Source organism: Oncorhynchus nerka, linkage group LG15 (assembly GCF_034236695.1).
Source record: "Oncorhynchus nerka isolate Pitt River linkage group LG15, Oner_Uvic_2.0, whole genome shotgun sequence".
Lineage (NCBI taxonomy): Eukaryota > Metazoa > Chordata > Actinopteri > Salmoniformes > Salmonidae > Oncorhynchus > Oncorhynchus nerka.
In genome coordinates this window covers 104,641,312-104,658,354 of record NC_088410.1, presented here as the reverse complement: position 1 = coordinate 104,658,354, position 17,043 = coordinate 104,641,312, and the positions used below count along the sequence as shown (strand labels likewise).

At 50.5% G+C, this 17,043-nt stretch overlaps 1 protein-coding gene across 1 annotated transcript in view; it reads right to left on the bottom strand.

Moving 5' to 3' along the window:
• LOC115125409 (sarcolemmal membrane-associated protein) overlaps nt 1-17,043 on the bottom strand; it is a 132,074-nt gene that overhangs the window by 20,465 nt on the left and 94,566 nt on the right. The window contains exons 15-17 of the mRNA XM_065000756.1: nt 16,784-16,843; nt 11,401-11,601; nt 7,824-8,129 (exon numbers count right to left, since the gene is read on the bottom strand). Of these exons, the coding sequence (XP_064856828.1) occupies nt 7,824-8,129; nt 11,401-11,601; nt 16,784-16,843 (567 nt within the window). The remainder of the gene's footprint in view (nt 1-7,823; nt 8,130-11,400; nt 11,602-16,783; nt 16,844-17,043) is intronic.

Genomic DNA, 17,043 nt, shown 5'->3' with positions numbered 1-17,043 from the left:
ATATATAACCCTTTATTTAACCAGGTATTTATATATATAACCCTAACCCTTTATTTAACCAGGTCGGCCAGTTGAGAACAAGTTGTCATTTACAACTGCGACCTGGCCAAGATAAAGCAAAGCAGTGCAACAAAAACAACAACACAGAGTTACACATGGAGTAAACAAACATACAGTCAATAACAATAGAAACATGTTTTTTTACAGTGTGTGCAACTAGAGTAAGGAGGTACGGCAATAAATAGGCCGTAGTATCGAAGGTGGGCTTTTTACAGATGGGCTGTGTACAGCTGCAGCGATCTGTGAGCTGCCCAGATAGCTGATGCTTAAAGTTAGTGAGGGAGATATGATTTTTGCAATTCGTTCCAGTCATTGGCAGCAGAGAACTGGAAGGAAAGGTGGGCAAAGGAGGAATTGGCTTTGGAGGTGACAAGTGAAATATACCTGCTGGAGCGCTTGTTACGGATGGGTGTTGCTATAGTGACCAGTGAGCTGAGACAAAGCGGAGCTTTACCTAGAAAAGACTTGTAGATGACCTGGAGCCAGTGGGTTTGGCGAGGAGTATGAAGCAAGGGCCAGCCAACGAGAGCATGCAGGCCGCAGTGGTGGGAAGTATAAGGGGCTTTGGTGACAAAACGGATGGCACTGTGATAGACTGCATCCAATTTGTTGAGTAGAGTGTTGGAGGCTATTTTATAGATGATATCGCCGAAGTCGAGGATCGGTAGGATAGTCAGTTTTACGAGGGTATGTTTGACAGCGTGAGTGAAGGAGGCTTTGTTGCAAAATAGGAAGCAGATTCTAGATTTAATATTGGATTGAGGATGCTTAATATTGCTCTGGAAGGAGACTTTACAGTCTAGCCAGACACCTAGGTATTTGTAGTTGTCCACATATTCTAAGTCAGAACCGTCCAGAGTAGTGATGCTAGGCGGGCGGGCGAATGCGGGCAGCGATCGGTTAAAAAGCATGCATTTAGTTTTACTAGCATTTAAGAGCAGTTGAAGGCCACAGAAGGAGAGTTGTATGGCATTGAAGCTCGTCTGGAGGTTTGTTAACCTTTTTGGGATAGGGGGCAGCATTTTCACTTTTGGATGAATAGCGTGCCCAGAGTGATCTGCCTCCTACTCTGTTCCAGAAGCTAATATGATCATAGTATTATTAGTATTGGATAGAAAACACTCTGAAGTTTCTAAAACTGTTTGAATGATGTCTGTGAGTATAACAGAACTCATACGTGTTCTACATCACCATTAGAGTCTAGCGACGACGTGTTCTACATTGCTAGTCAATCGACGTGTTCTACATCGCCCCTAGAGAGTCTAGCGACGACGTGTTCTACATCACCACTAGAGTCTAGGGACGACGTGTTCTACATCACCACTAGAGTCTAGGGACGACGTGTTCTACATCACCACTAGAGTCTAGCGACGACGTGTTCTACATCACCACTAGAGTCTAGGGACGACGTGTTCTACATCGCCACTAGAGAGTCTAGCGACGACGTGTTCTACATCGCCACTAGAGAGTCTAGCGACGACGTGTTCTACATCGCCACTAGAGTCTAGGGACGACGTGTTCTACATCGCCACTAGAGTCTAGGGACGACGTGTTCTACATCGCCACTAGAGAGTCTAGCGACGACGTGTTCTACATCACCACTAGAGAGTCTAGCGACGACGTGTTCTACATCGCCACTAGAGTCTAGGGACGACGTGTTCTACATCGCCACTAGAGTCTAGGGACGACGTGTTCTACATCACCACTAGAGTCTAGGGACGACGTGTTCTACATCACCACTAGAGTCTAGGGACGACGTGTTCTACATCGCCACTAGAGTCTAGGGACGACGTGTTCTACATCGCCACTAGAGTCTAGCGACGACGTGTTCTACATCACCACTAGAGTCTAGGGACGACGTGTTCTACATCACCACTAGAGAGTCTAGCGACGACGTGTTCTACATCGCCACTAGAGTCTAGGGACGACGTGTTCTACATCGCCACTAGAGTCTAGGGACGACGTGTTCTACATCGCCACTAGAGTCTAGGGACGACGTGTTCTACATCGCCACTAGAGAGTCTAGCGACGACGTGTTCTACATCACCACTAGAGTCTAGCGACGACGTGTTCTACATCGCCACTAGAGTCTAGGGACGACGTGTTCTACATCACCACTAGAGTCTAGGGACGACGTGTTCTACATCGCCACTAGAGTCTAGGGACGACGTGTTCTACATCGCCACTAGAGTCTAGGGACGATGTGTTCTACATCGCCACTAGAGAGTCTAGCGACGACGTGTTCTACATCACCACTAGAGAGTCTAGGGACGACGTGTTCTACATCACCACTAGAGTCTAGCGACGACGTGTTCTACATCACCACTAGAGAGTCTAGGGACGACGTGTTCTACATCACCACTAGAGAGTCAATCGACGTGTTCTACATCACCACTAGAGAGTCTAGCGACGACGTGTTCTACATCACCACTAGAGAGTCTAGCGACGACGTGTTCTACATCGCCACTAGAGTCTAGCGACGACGTGTTCTACATCACCACTAGTCTAGCGACGACGTGTTCTACATCACCACTAGAGAGTCAATCGACGTGTTCTACATCACCATTAGAGTCTAGGGACGACGTGTTCTACATCACCACTAGAGTCTAGCGACGACGTGTTCTACATCACCACTAGAGAGTCAATCGACGTGTTCTACATCACCATTAGAGTCTAGGGACGACGTGTTCTACATCGCCACTAGAGTCTAGGGACGACGTGTTCTACATCGCCACTAGAGTCTAGCGACGACGTGTTCTACATCACCACTAGAGAGTCTAGCGACGACGTGTTCTACATCACCACTAGAGTCTAGCGACGACGTGTTCTACATCACCACTAGAGAGTCAATCGACGTGTTCTACATCACCATTAGAGTCTAGCGACGACGTGTTCTACATCACCACTAGAGTCTAGCGACGACGTGTTCTACATCACCACTAGAGTCTAGGGACGACGTGTTCTACATCACCACTAGAGAGTCTAGCGACGACGTGTTCTACATCACCACTAGAGAGTCTAGCGACGACGTGTTCTATATCACCACTAGAGAGTCAATCGACGTGTTCTACATCACCATTAGAGTCTAGGGACGACGTGTTCTACATCGCCACTAGAGTCTAGCGACGACGTGTTCTACATCACCACTAGAGAGTCTAGCGACGACGTGTTCTACATCACCACTAGAGAGTCTATCGACGTGTTCTACATCACCCCTAGAGAGTCTAGCGACGACGTGTTCTACATCGCCACTAGAGTCAATCGACGTGTTCTACATCACCCCTAGAGAGTCTAGCGACGACGTGTTCTACATCACCACTAGAGAGTCTAGGGACGACGTGTTCTACATCACCACTAGAGAGTCTAGCGACGACGTGTTCTACATCGCTAGAGAGTCTAGCGACGACGTGTTCTACATCACCACTAGAGAGTCTAGGGACGACGTGTTCTACATCGCCACTAGAGTCTAGGGACGACGTGTTCTACATCGCCACTAGAGAGTCTAGCGACGATGTGTTCTACATCACCACTAGAGAGTCTAGGGACGACGTGTTCTACATCACCACTAGAGTCTAGGGACGACGTGTTCTACATCGCCACTAGAGTCTAGGGACGACGTGTTCTACATCACCACTAGAGAGTCTAGCGACGACGTGTTCTACATCACCACTAGAGAGTCTAGCGACGACGTGTTCTACATCACCACTAGAGTCTAGCGACGACGTGTTCTACATCACCACTAGAGAGTCTAGCGACGACGTGTTCTACATCGCCACTAGAGTCTAGGGACGACGTGTTCTACATCACCACTAGAGTCTAGCGACGACGTGTTCTACATCACCACTAGAGAGTCTAGGGACGACGTGTTCTACATCACCACTAGAGAGTCTAGCGACAACGTGTTCTACATCGCCACTAGAGAGTCTAGCGACGACGTGTTCTACATCGCCACTAGAGTCTAGGGACGACGTGTTCTACATCGCCACTAGAGAGTCTAGCGACGACGTGTTCTACATCGCCACTAGAGTCTAGGGACGACGTGTTCTACATCGCCACTAGAGTCTAGGGACGACGTGTTCTACATCGCCACTAGAGAGTCTAGGGACGACGTGTTCTACATCACCACTAGAGAGTCTAGGGATGACGTGTTCTACATCGCCACTAGAGTCTAGGGACGACGTGTTCTACATCACCACTAGAGTCTAGGGACGACGTGTTCTACATCACCACTAGAGAGTCTAGCGACGACGTGTTCTACATCACCACTAGAGTCTAGGGACGACGTGTTCTACATCGCCACTAGAGTCTAGGGACGACGTGTTCTACATCGCCACTAGAGTCTAGGGACGACGTGTTCTACATCGCCACTAGAGTCTAGGGACGACGTGTTCTACATCGCCACTAGAGAGTCTAGCGACGACGTGTTCTACATCACCACTAGAGAGTCTAGGGACGACGTGTTCTACATCACCACTAGAGTCTAGCGACGACGTGTTCTACATCACCACTAGAGAGTCTAGGGACGACGTGTTCTACATCACCACTAGAGAGTCAATCGACGTGTTCTACATCACCACTAGAGAGTCTAGCGACGACGTGTTCTACATCACCACTAGAGTCTAGCGACGACGTGTTCTACATCACCACTAGAGAGTCTAGCGACGACGTGTTCTACATCGCCACTAGAGTCTAGCGACGACGTGTTCTACATCACCACTAGAGTCTAGCGACGACGTGTTCTACATCACCACTAGAGAGTCAATCGACGTGTTCTACATCACCATTAGAGTCTAGGGACGACGTGTTCTACATCACCACTAGAGTCTAGCGACGACGTGTTCTACATCACCACTAGAGAGTCAATCGACGTGTTCTACATCACCATTAGAGTCTAGGGACGACGTGTTCTACATCGCCACTAGAGTCTAGCGACGACGTGTTCTACATCACCACTAGAGAGTCTAGCGACGACGTGTTCTACATCACCACTAGAGTCTAGCGACGACATGTTCTACATCACCACTAGAGAGTCAATCGACGTGTTCTACATCACCATTAGAGTCTAGCGACGACGTGTTCTACATCACCACTAGAGTCTAGCGACGACGTGTTCTACATCACCACTAGAGTCTAGGGACGACGTGTTCTACATCACCACTAGAGAGTCTAGCGACGACGTGTTCTACATCACCACTAGAGAGTCTAGGGATGACGTGTTCTACATCGCCACTAGAGTCTAGGGACGACGTGTTCTACATCACCACTAGAGTCTAGGGACGACGTGTTCTACATCACCACTAGAGAGTCTAGCGACGACGTGTTCTACATCACCACTAGAGAGTCTAGGGACGACGTGTTCTACATCACCACTAGAGTCTAGGGACGACGTGTTCTACATCGCCACTAGAGTCTAGGGACGACGTGTTCTACATCGCCACTAGAGTCTAGGGACGACGTGTTCTACATCGCCACTAGAGTCTAGGGACGACGTGTTCTACATCGCCACTAGAGAGTCTAGCGACGACGTGTTCTACATCACCACTAGAGAGTCTAGGGACGACGTGTTCTACATCACCACTAGAGTCTAGCGACGACGTGTTCTACATCACCACTAGAGAGTCTAGGGACGACGTGTTCTACATCACCACTAGAGAGTCAATCGACGTGTTCTACATCACCACTAGAGAGTCTAGCGACGACGTGTTCTACATCACCACTAGAGTCTAGCGACGACGTGTTCTACATCACCACTAGAGAGTCTAGCGACGACGTGTTCTACATCGCCACTAGAGTCTAGCGACGACGTGTTCTACATCACCACTAGAGTCTAGCGACGACGTGTTCTACATCACCACTAGAGAGTCAATCGACGTGTTCTACATCACCATTAGAGTCTAGGGACGACGTGTTCTACATCACCACTAGAGTCTAGCGACGACGTGTTCTACATCACCACTAGAGAGTCAATCGACGTGTTCTACATCACCATTAGAGTCTAGGGACGACGTGTTCTACATCGCCACTAGAGTCTAGCGACGACGTGTTCTACATCACCACTAGAGAGTCTAGCGACGACGTGTTCTACATCACCACTAGAGTCTAGCGACGACGTGTTCTACATCACCACTAGAGAGTCAATCGACGTGTTCTACATCACCATTAGAGTCTAGCGACGACGTGTTCTACATCACCACTAGAGTCTAGCGACGACGTGTTCTACATCACCACTAGAGTCTAGGGACGACGTGTTCTACATCACCACTAGAGAGTCTAGCGACGACGTGTTCTACATCACCACTAGAGAGTCTAGCGACGACGTGTTCTACATCACCACTAGAGAGTCAATCGACGTGTTCTACATCACCATTAGAGTCTAGGGACGACGTGTTCTACATCGCCACTAGAGTCTAGCGACGACGTGTTCTACATCACCACTAGAGAGTCTAGCGACGACGTGTTCTACATCACTACTAGAGAGTCTATCGACGTGTTCTACATCACCCCTAGAGAGTCTAGCGACGACGTGTTCTACATCGCCACTAGAGAGTCAATCGACGTGTTCTACATCACCCCTAGAGAGTCTAGCGACGACGTGTTCTACATCACCACTAGAGAGTCTAGCGACGACGTGTTCTACATCGCTAGAGAGTCTAGCGACGACGTGTTCTACATCACCACTAGAGAGTCTAGGGACGACGTGTTCTACATCGCCACTAGAGTCTAGGGACGACGTGTTCTACATCGCCACTAGAGAGTCTAGCGACGACGTGTTCTACATCACCACTAGAGAGTCTAGGGACGACGTGTTCTACATCACCACTAGAGTCTAGGGACGACGTGTTCTACATCGCCACTAGAGTCTAGGGACGACGTGTTCTACATCACCACTAGAGAGTCTAGCGACGACGTGTTCTACATCACCACTAGAGTCTAGCGACGACGTGTTCTACATCACCACTAGAGAGTCTAGCGACGACGTGTTCTACATCGCCACTAGAGTCTAGGGACGACGTGTTCTACATCACCACTAGAGTCTAGCGACGACGTGTTCTACATCACCACTAGAGAGTCTAGGGACGACGTGTTCTACATCACCACTAGAGAGTCTAGCGACGACGTGTTCTACATCACCACTAGAGAGTCTAGGGACGACGTGTTCTACATCGCCACTAGAGTCTAGGGACGACGTGTTCTACATCACCACTAGAGAGTCTAGCGACGACGTGTTCTACATCACCACTAGAGAGTCTAGCGACGACGTGTTCTACATCACCACTAGAGAGTCTAGGGACGACGTGTTCTACATCGCTAGAGAGTCTAGCGACGACGTGTTCTACATCGCCACTAGAGAGTCTAGGGACGACGTGTTCTACATCGCCACTAGAGTCTAGCGACGACGTGTTCTACATCGCTAGAGAGTCAATCGACGTGTTCATCATCACGAGAGTGAGCCAGACAAAACTTTTAATCGTCGTATTGAAAAGTGCAACAGCAAACATTTATACAGGTGATTCAAACAACCTTTATTGTATTTAAAAGTGCAACTGCAAACTGAACAACTGATGACAATTAAAAATGTCAGGATAGTCATTTGTTTTTGGTGCTCCAAGCCTCACAGCCTTTCTTCTAGGAGCTCCAGTGCTCCCAATGAAAAGAAGTTCATTTCCAAGTTAGATTAACATAGTATGGCAACGTACCTTGTAGTTCAGGAGTTCTCTGCTGGTGCAGGCTCTGCTGTTGGAAGGGTTAGTATAGTATCGTACCTTGTAAATCATTAGTTCTCTGCTGGTGCTGGCTCTGCTGTTGGATGGTGGCCTGCAGGGAGTTGATCTCCTGTTCGTATTTCGACGCAGCCTGACGCCACTTCTCCAGCTCGGTCGTGACACCTCCCAGGTCCCTCTGCAGGGCGGCGATGTCTCGCTCCCTCTCGGCCGTGGCGGCCTCCATGGCGTGGTGGAGAACTAGCACCTCCTCCTGAGCAGAGTACAGCTCCTCCTGTGTGCTGCTGATGCTGCTCTCTCTCTGCTCCTTCAGCTCCTCCATGTCTACCGCTAGCTTCCCCAACTGACCTGGAAACAGATGGTATATACTGGCATATACACTATATAATATAGAACATCTCTCGCCCAACTGACCTGGAAACAGATGGTATATACTGTCATATACACTATATAATATACAACATCTCTCGCCCAACTGACCTGGAAACAGATGGTATATACTGGCATATACACTATATAATATAGAATAACTCTTTCCATGACAGACTGACCAGGTGAAAGCTATGATCCCTTATTGATGTCACTTGTTAAATCCACTTCAATCAGTGTAGATGAAGGGGAGGAGACGGGTTAAAGAGGGATTTTTAAGCCTTGGGACAATTGAGATATGGATTGTGTGCCACTCGTAGGGTGAATGGGCAAGACAAAAGATGTAAGTGCCTTTGAACGGGGTAGTAGGTGCCCAGGCGAACCGGTTTGATTCAGAGCTACTGGGTATATAACGCTTAACAGTTTCTAGTGTATATCAAGAATGGTCCACCACCCAAAGGACATCCAGCCAACTTGACAACTGTGGGAAGCATTGGAATCAACATGGGACAGCATCTCATGTTGGAACGCTTTCAACACCTTGTCGAGTCCATGCCCTGACGAATTGAGGCTCTTCCAGCATCCCTGTGGAACGCTTTCTACACCTTGTCGAGTCCATGCCCTGACGAATTGAGGCTCTTCCAGCATCCCTGTGGAACGCTTTCAACACCTTGTCGAGTCCATGCCCTGACGAATTGAGGCTCTTCCAGCATCCCTGTGGAACGCTTTCAACACCTTGTCGAGTCCATGCCCTGACGAATTGAGGCTCTTCCAGCATCCCTGTGGAACGCTTTCAACACCTTGTCGAGTCCATGCCCTGACGAATTGAGGCTCTTCCAGCATCCCTGTGGAACGCTTTCAACACCTTGTCGAGTCCATGCCCTGACGAATTGAGGCTCTTCCAGCATCCCTGTGGAACGCTTTCAACACCTTGTCGAGTCCATGCCCTGACGAATTGAGGCTCTTCCAGCATCCCTGTGGAACGCTTTCAACACCTTGTCGAGTCCATGCCGACTAATTCAGGTTGTTCTGAGTGCAAGTCATTAATAGGAAGATGTCCTTAATGTTTTGTACAGTCAGTGTACACTAGATGGCTAAAAGTATGTTGACACCTGCTCTTCGAACAACAAAATCTTGGGCATTAACATACAGTTGGTCCCGCCTTTACTGCTATAACAGCCTCCACTCTTCAGCTTTCCACTAGACAACCTCACTTTGTGCACAGGGGGCATTGTCATGCTGAAACAGGAAAGGGTCTTCCCCAAACTGTTGCCACAAAGTTGGAAGCATGGAATCGTCTAGAATATAATTTCATGCTGAATCGTTAAAATTGCCCTTCACTGGAACTAAGGGGCCTAGCCCGAACCATGAAAAACAGCTCCAGACCATTATTCCACCTCCACCAAACTTTACAGTTGGCATTATGCAGTCGGGCAGGTAAGTTTGTGTGGCCTACCACTTCACGGCTGAGCCGTTGTTGCTCCTAGACTTCACAATAACAGCACTTACAGTTGACTCTAGCATGGCAGAAATGTATAATTGTTTTATAAAAATACTAAACTAAAACATAATTTACATAAGTATTCAGACCCTTTACTCTGTACTTTGTTGAAGCACCTTTGGCAGTGATTACAGCCGTGATTCTTCTTCTTCTTCCATTCTTCTCTGCAGATCCTCTCAAGCTCTGTCAGGTTGGATGGGGAGTGTCACAGCATTTTCAGGTCTCTCTAGAGATGATCGGTCGGGTTCAGGTCTGGGCTCTGGTTGGGCCACTCAAGGACGTGTCCCAAAGCCACTGCTGCACTGTCTTGGCTGTGTGCTTAGGGTCGTTGCCCTGTTAGAAGGTGAAACTTCGCCCCAGTCTTAGGTCCTGAGTGCTCTGGAGCAGGTTTTCATCAAGGTACTTTTGCTCTGTTCATCTTACCCTCGATCCTGACTAGTCTCCCAGTCCCTGCCTCTGGAAAAATATCCCCACAGCATGATGCTGCCACCACCATGCTTCACCGTAGGGATGGGGCCAGGTTTCCTCCAGATGTGACACTTGGCATTCAGACCAGGGAATCTTGTTTCTGAGAGTCTTTAGGCAAACTCCAAGCGGGCTGTCATGTGCCTTTTTACTGATGAGTGGCTTCCGTCTGGCTATTCTACCATAAAGGCCTGATTGCTGGAGTTCTGCAGAGATGGTTGTCCTTCTGGAAGGTTCTCCCATCTCCACAGAGGAACTCTGGAGCTGTCAGAGTGACCATCTGGTTCTCCCTGACCAAGGCCGTTCTACTCCGATTGCTCAGTTTGGCCGGGCGGCCAGCTCTAGGAAGAGTCTTGGTGGTTTCAAACTTCTTCCTTTTAAGAATGATGGAGGCTACTGTGTTCTTGGGGACCTTCAATGCTGCAGATATTTTTTGGTACCCTTCCCCAGATCTGTGCCTCGACACAATCCTGTCTTGGAGCTCTACGTACAATTCCTTCAACTTCATGGCTTGTTTTTACCTCTGACATGCACCGTCAACTGTGTGACCTTATATAGACATGGGTTTTCCTTTCCAAAATCATGTCCAATAAATTAAATTTACCACAAGTGGACTCCAATCAAGTTGTAGCAACACCTTAAGGATGATCAATGGAAACAGGATGCACCTGATCTCAATTTTAAGTTTCATAACAAAGGTCTGAATACTTATGTAAATAAGGTTGGTTTATTTATATTTAATACATTTGCAAAAATGTCTAAAAACATGTATTCGCTTTGTCATTTTGAGGAAATTGCCGCCATTTTACGGTCTCATCGGAAATACTTCAGAAAGTATTGTGTGTGTGTGTGTGTGTGTATATATATGTGATCCAAGTCATAGTTTTTCTTAATTGAACCTTTATTTAACTAGGCAAGTCAGTTAAGAACAAATTCTTATTTACAATGACGGCCTAACCCCCCCCAGCCAAACCCGGACGACGCTGGGGGGTTGAGAACCAATTGAGAACAGTGGGTTAACTGCCTTGTTCAGGGGTAGAACGACAGATTTTTACCTTGTCAGCTCGGGGATTCGATCTTGCAACCTTTCGGTTACTAGTCCAACGGTCTAACCACTAGGCTACCCTGCCGCCCCAAGGTTAACTCTAGTTAACTCCCTCTGCAGGTACCGATCGGTACCATCCTCCCTCTGCAGGGACCGATCGGTACCATCCTCCCTCTGCATGTACTGGATCTGCTTGGCTGACTCCTCAGTCTGTAGGTACTGATCGGTACTATACTCACTCTGTAGGTACTGGATCTGCTTGGCTGACTCCTCAGTCTGCTGCCTGTTACTCCTCCTCTCCTCTTCCAGTAAGGCCTGGAGCTGCAGACACTTCTGCTTGCCTGTGTTGGCCAACTCCTGGGCCTCCAGCAGCTCTCTGTGGAGGTGGTGAATCACCTGCTCTCTGTCCCCAGGCTCCAGGTTGGCCAACCGCAGCTCATCTAGACCAGGACAGACAGGTGGGATATAGTTAGATATAGGCATAAAGGAATGGAAAGGAAGGAGATGAGGGTGCTAGAGTGGTGGGTGGGATCTGAACCCATGCTGGCAGCTGTACAAAGTACATGTGATGCAGAGGCTGGAGCTTAGATTGAAAGGCCACCCAGGCCACAGAAAAACTTGGGCAGCATGCAGATGTTCATACCGTTTATGTACCATACAGGGGTATTTGGTATTCCCCAATGTGCACAGAAGAAGCCCTATTTAAAATAAAGCCTGGATCCAGGAGGGGGTTGAATGTCTCAGCTGTTACCGAGAAGCTTGATCTTGACTGCTAGCAAGTTAGCAAACCACATGCATAGCTGGAGCCCTGAGCTGGATAATTTCACACTTCTTAGTTATCCTTCACTTAATAGTTGAATGCACTGGCGTAGCAAACATCTCTGCGAGGCGTCGGTATTTCCAAATACCCCAGCATACGTTATATCGCCATGCCTTGATATGGACATCTGTACATATCTGTATACCCACCACACGTGGCTGGCTCTGTCAGGGTCCACCACCCCAACCCTACCCCCTCTGTCAGGTCCACCACCCCAACCCTACCCCCTCTGTCAGGTCCACCACCCCAACCCTACCCCCTCTGTCAGGTCCACCACCCCAACCCTACCCCCTCTGTCAGGGTCCACCACCCCAACCCTACCCCCTCTGTCATGTCCACCACCCCAACCCTACCCCCTCTGTCAGGGTCCACCACCCCAACCCTACCCCCTCTGTCAGGTCCACCACCCCAACCCTACCCACTCTGTCAGGTCCACCACCCCAACCCTACCCACTCTGTCAGGTCCACCACCCCAACCCTACCCCTCTGTCAGGTCCACCACCCCAACCCTACCCCCTCTGTCAGGTCCACCACCCCAACCCTACCCACTCTGTCAGGGTCCACCACCCCAACCCTACCCCCTCTGTCAGGGTCCACCACCCCAACCCTACCCCTCTGTCAGGTCCACCACCCCAACCCTACCCCCTCTGTCAGGGTCCACCACCCCAACCCTACCCCCTCTGTCAGGGTCCACCACCCCAACCCTACCCCCTCTGTCAGGTCCACCACCCCAACCCTACCCCCTCTGTCAGGGTCCACCACCCCAACCCTACCCCCTCTGTCAGGTCCACCACCCCAACCCTACCCCCTCTGTCAGGTCCACCACCCCAACCCTACCCCCTCTGTCAGGTCCACCACCCCAACCCTACCCACTCTGTCAGGGTCCACCACCCCAACCCTACCCCCTCTGTCAGGTCCACCACCCCAACCCTACCCACTCTGTCAGGTCCACCACCCCAACCCTACCCACTCTGTCAGGTCCACCACCCCAACCCTACCCCTCTGTCAGGTCCACCACCCCAACCCTACCCACTCTGTCAGGGTCCACCACCCCAACCCTACCCCCTCTGTCAGGGTCCACCACCCCAACCCTACCCCCTCTGTCAGGTCCACCACCCCAACCCTACCCCTCTGTCAGGGTCCACCACCCCAACCCTACCCCCTCTGTCAGGGTCCACCACCCCAACCCTACCCCTCTGTCAGGTCCACCACCCCAACCCTACCCCCTCTGTCAGGGTCCACCACCCCAACCCTACCCCCTCTGTCAGGTCCACCACCCCAACCCTACCCCCTCTGTCAGGTCCACCACCCCAACCCCCTCTGTCAGGTCCACCACCCCAACCCTACCCCTCTGTCAGGTCCACCACCCCAACCCTACCCCCTCTGTCAGGGTCCACCACCCCAACCCTACCCCCTCTGTCAGGGTCCACCACCCCAACCCTACCCCTCTGTCAGGTCCACCACCCCAACCCTACCCCCTCTGTCAGGGTCCACCACCCCAACCCTACCCCCTCTGTCAGGTCCACCACCCCAACCCTACCCCTCTGTCAGGGTCCACCACCCCAACCCTACCCCCTCTGTCAGGGTCCACCACCCCAACCCTACCCCCTCTGTCAGGGTCCACCACCCCAACCCTACCCCCTCTGTCAGGTCCACCACCCCAACCCTACCCCCTCTGTCAGGGTCCACCACCCCAACCCTACCCCTCTGTCAGGTCCACCACCCCAACCCTACCCCTCTGTCAGGTCCACCACCCCAACCCTACCCCCTCTGTCAGGTCCACCACCCCAACCCTACCCCCTCTGTCAGGGTCCACCACCCCAACCCTACCCCCTCTGTCATGTCCACCACCCCAACCCTACCCCCTCTGTCAGGTCCACCACCCCAACCCTACCCCCTCTGTCAGGGTCCACCACCCCAACCCTACCCCCTCTGTCAGGGTCCACCACCCCAACCCTACCCCCTCTGTCAGGTCCACCACCCCAACCCTACCCCCTCTGTCAGGGTTCACCACCCCAACCCTACCCCCTCTGTCAGGGTCCACCACCCCAACCCTACCCCTCTGTCAGGTCCACCACCCCAACCCTACCCCCTCTGTCAGGGTCCACCACCCCAACCCTACCCCTCTGTCAGGGTCCACCACCCCAACCCTACCCCTCTGTCAGGGTCCACCACCCCAACCCTACCCCCTCTGTCAGGTCCACCACCCCAACCCTACCCCTCTGTCAGGGTCCACCACCCCAACCCTACCCCTCTGTCAGGGTCCACCACCCCAACCCTACCCCCTCTGTCAGGGTCCACCACCCCAACCCTACCCCCTCTGTCAGGGTCCACCACCCCAACCCTACCCCCTCTGTCAGGGTCCACCACCCCAACCCTACCCCCTCTGTCAGGTCCACCACCCCAACCCTACCCCTCTGTCAGGGTCCACCACCCCAACCCTACCCCTCTGTCAGGGTCCACCACCCCAACCCTACCCCTCTGTCAGGGTCCACCACCCCAACCCTACCCCCTCTGTCAGGGTCCACCACCCCAACCCTACCCCTCTGTCAGGGTCCACCACCCCAACCCTACCCCTCTGTCAGGTCCATCACCCCAACCCTACCCCTCTGTCAGGGTCCACCACCCCAACCCTACCCCCTCTGTCAGGTCCACCACCCCAACCCTACCCCCTCTGTCAGGTCCACCACCCCAACCCTACCCCTCTGTCAGGTCCACCACCCCAACCCTACCCCTCTGTCAGGTCCACCACCCCAACCCTACCCCCTCCAGCAGCCCCTCTGTCAGGGTCCACCACCCCAACCCTACCCCCTCCAGCAGCCACTCTGTCAGGTCCACCACCCCAACCCTACCCCCTCCAGCAGCCACTCTGTCAGGTCCACCACCCCAACCCTAATCCCTCCAGCAGCCACTCTGTCAGGTCCACCACCCCAACCCTACCCCCCCCCCAGCAGCCACTCTGCTGGACAGCTGTTGATACTGAAGGTATAAGATTTATTCCAGAACAAGGTGACAGCTGTTGATGCTGAAGGTATGAGATCTATTCTAGAACAAGGTGACAGCTGTTGATACTGAAGGTATGAGATCTATTCCAGAACAAGGTGACAGCTGTTGATACTGAAGGTATGAGATCTATTCCAGAACAAGGTGACAGCTGTTGATACTGAAGGTATGAGATCTATTCCAGAACAAGGTGACAGCTGTTGATACTGAAGGTATGAGATCTATTGACAGCTGTTGATACTGAAGGTATGAGATCTATTCCAGAACAAGGTAACAGCTGTTGATGCTGAAGGTATGAGATCTATTCTAGAACAAGGTGACAGCTGTTGATACTGAAGGTATGAGATCTATTCTAGAACAAGGTGACAGCTGTTGATACTGAAGGTATGAGATCTATTCCAGAACAAGGTGACAGCTGTTGATACTGAAGGTATGAGATCTATTCCAGAACAAGGTGACAGCTGTTGATGCTGAAGGTATAAGACCTATTCTAGCAGCCTGATTAATGCAATGGCATGTTGTTGTGACTGTCTTAAAGAAAACCCTTTGAGTTATATTAGATAAATAGCTCTGAATCCACAATATGGCAGAGGTTGAAAAGCCATAACGCATATGTTTTCTCAACAACAGGTTATGGTCAATAGTATCAAAGGCTGCACTGAAATCTAACAGTACATCTCCCACAATCTTCTTATAATGAATTTCCTTCAACCAATCATCAGTGATTTGTGTCAGTGCAGTACATGCTGAGTGCCCTTCTCTATAAGCATGCTGAAAGTCTGTTCATTTGTTTACAGAGAAATATCATTGTATTTGTTAAAGGAGGTGTGATGGAGCTTTTCTCGGGTGACACTGTCTGATTTATTTAGAATTCAAATCACACTTAACCAGCACGGCTACCACATCATTCTGCAGCGATACGCCATCCCATCTGGTCTCCGCTTAGTGGGACTATAATTTGTTTTTCAACAGGGCAGTGACCCAACACAACTCTAGACTGTGTAAGGGATATTTGACCCAGAAGAAGAGTGATGGAGTGCTGCATCAGATGACCTGGCCTCCACAATCCCCCGACCTCAACCCAATTGAGATGGTTTGGGATGAGTCGGACCGCAGAGTGAAGGAAAAGCAGCGAACAAGTGCTCAGCATATTTGGGAACTCCTTCAAGACTGTTGGAAAAGCATTCCAGGTGAAGCTGGTTGAGAGAATGACAAGTGTGTGCAAAGCTGTCAACAAGTCAAAGGGTGGCTACTTTGAAGAATCTAAAATCTAAAATATATTTTTATTTGCTTAACACTTTTTTGGTTACTACATGATTCCATATGTGTTATTTCATAGTGTTGATGTCTTCACTATTATTCCACAACGTAGAAAAAAAATAAAATTAAATTAAATCCTTGAATGAGAATGTGTTCTAAAACTTTTGACCGGTAGTGTATTCAATGGAGTCCCCCAGGCACCAGCCAGGTTTGGCCTCCCCATCCCTAAAGCTCCATATATATTCAATGGAGTCCCCCAGGCACCAGCCAGGTTTGGCCTCCCCATCCCTAAAGCTCCATATATATTCAATAGTCCCCCAGGCACCAGCCAGGTTTGGCCTCCCCATCCCTAAAGCTCCATATATATTCAATAGTCCCCCAGGCACCAGCCAGGTTTGGCCTCCCCATCCCTAAAGCTCCATATATATATATATATATATATATTCAGCCAGGTTTGGCACTGTTGATCCATCCAGCTACCTCTCTTGACAACAGATTTTATGGCAATGAGACGCAATAAAACATTAAATATGTATTACCTTTGAGCAGGGCGACCCTGTTCTGTGGCTCATTCAGCTCACGATCATCCATGTTTCCATCTACACATACAGAGAGAAAGAGGAAGAGGAGAGGAGAGAGGAAGAGGTAGAGGAGAGGAAAGGGAGAGAGGAGAGGAAGAGGAGAGGGAGAGAGGAGAGGAAGGAGAGAGGAGAGGAAGAGGAGAGGTAGAGGAGAGGGAGAGAGGAGAGGAGAGAGGGAGAGAGGAGAGGTAGAGGAGAGGTAGAGGAGAGAGGAGAGG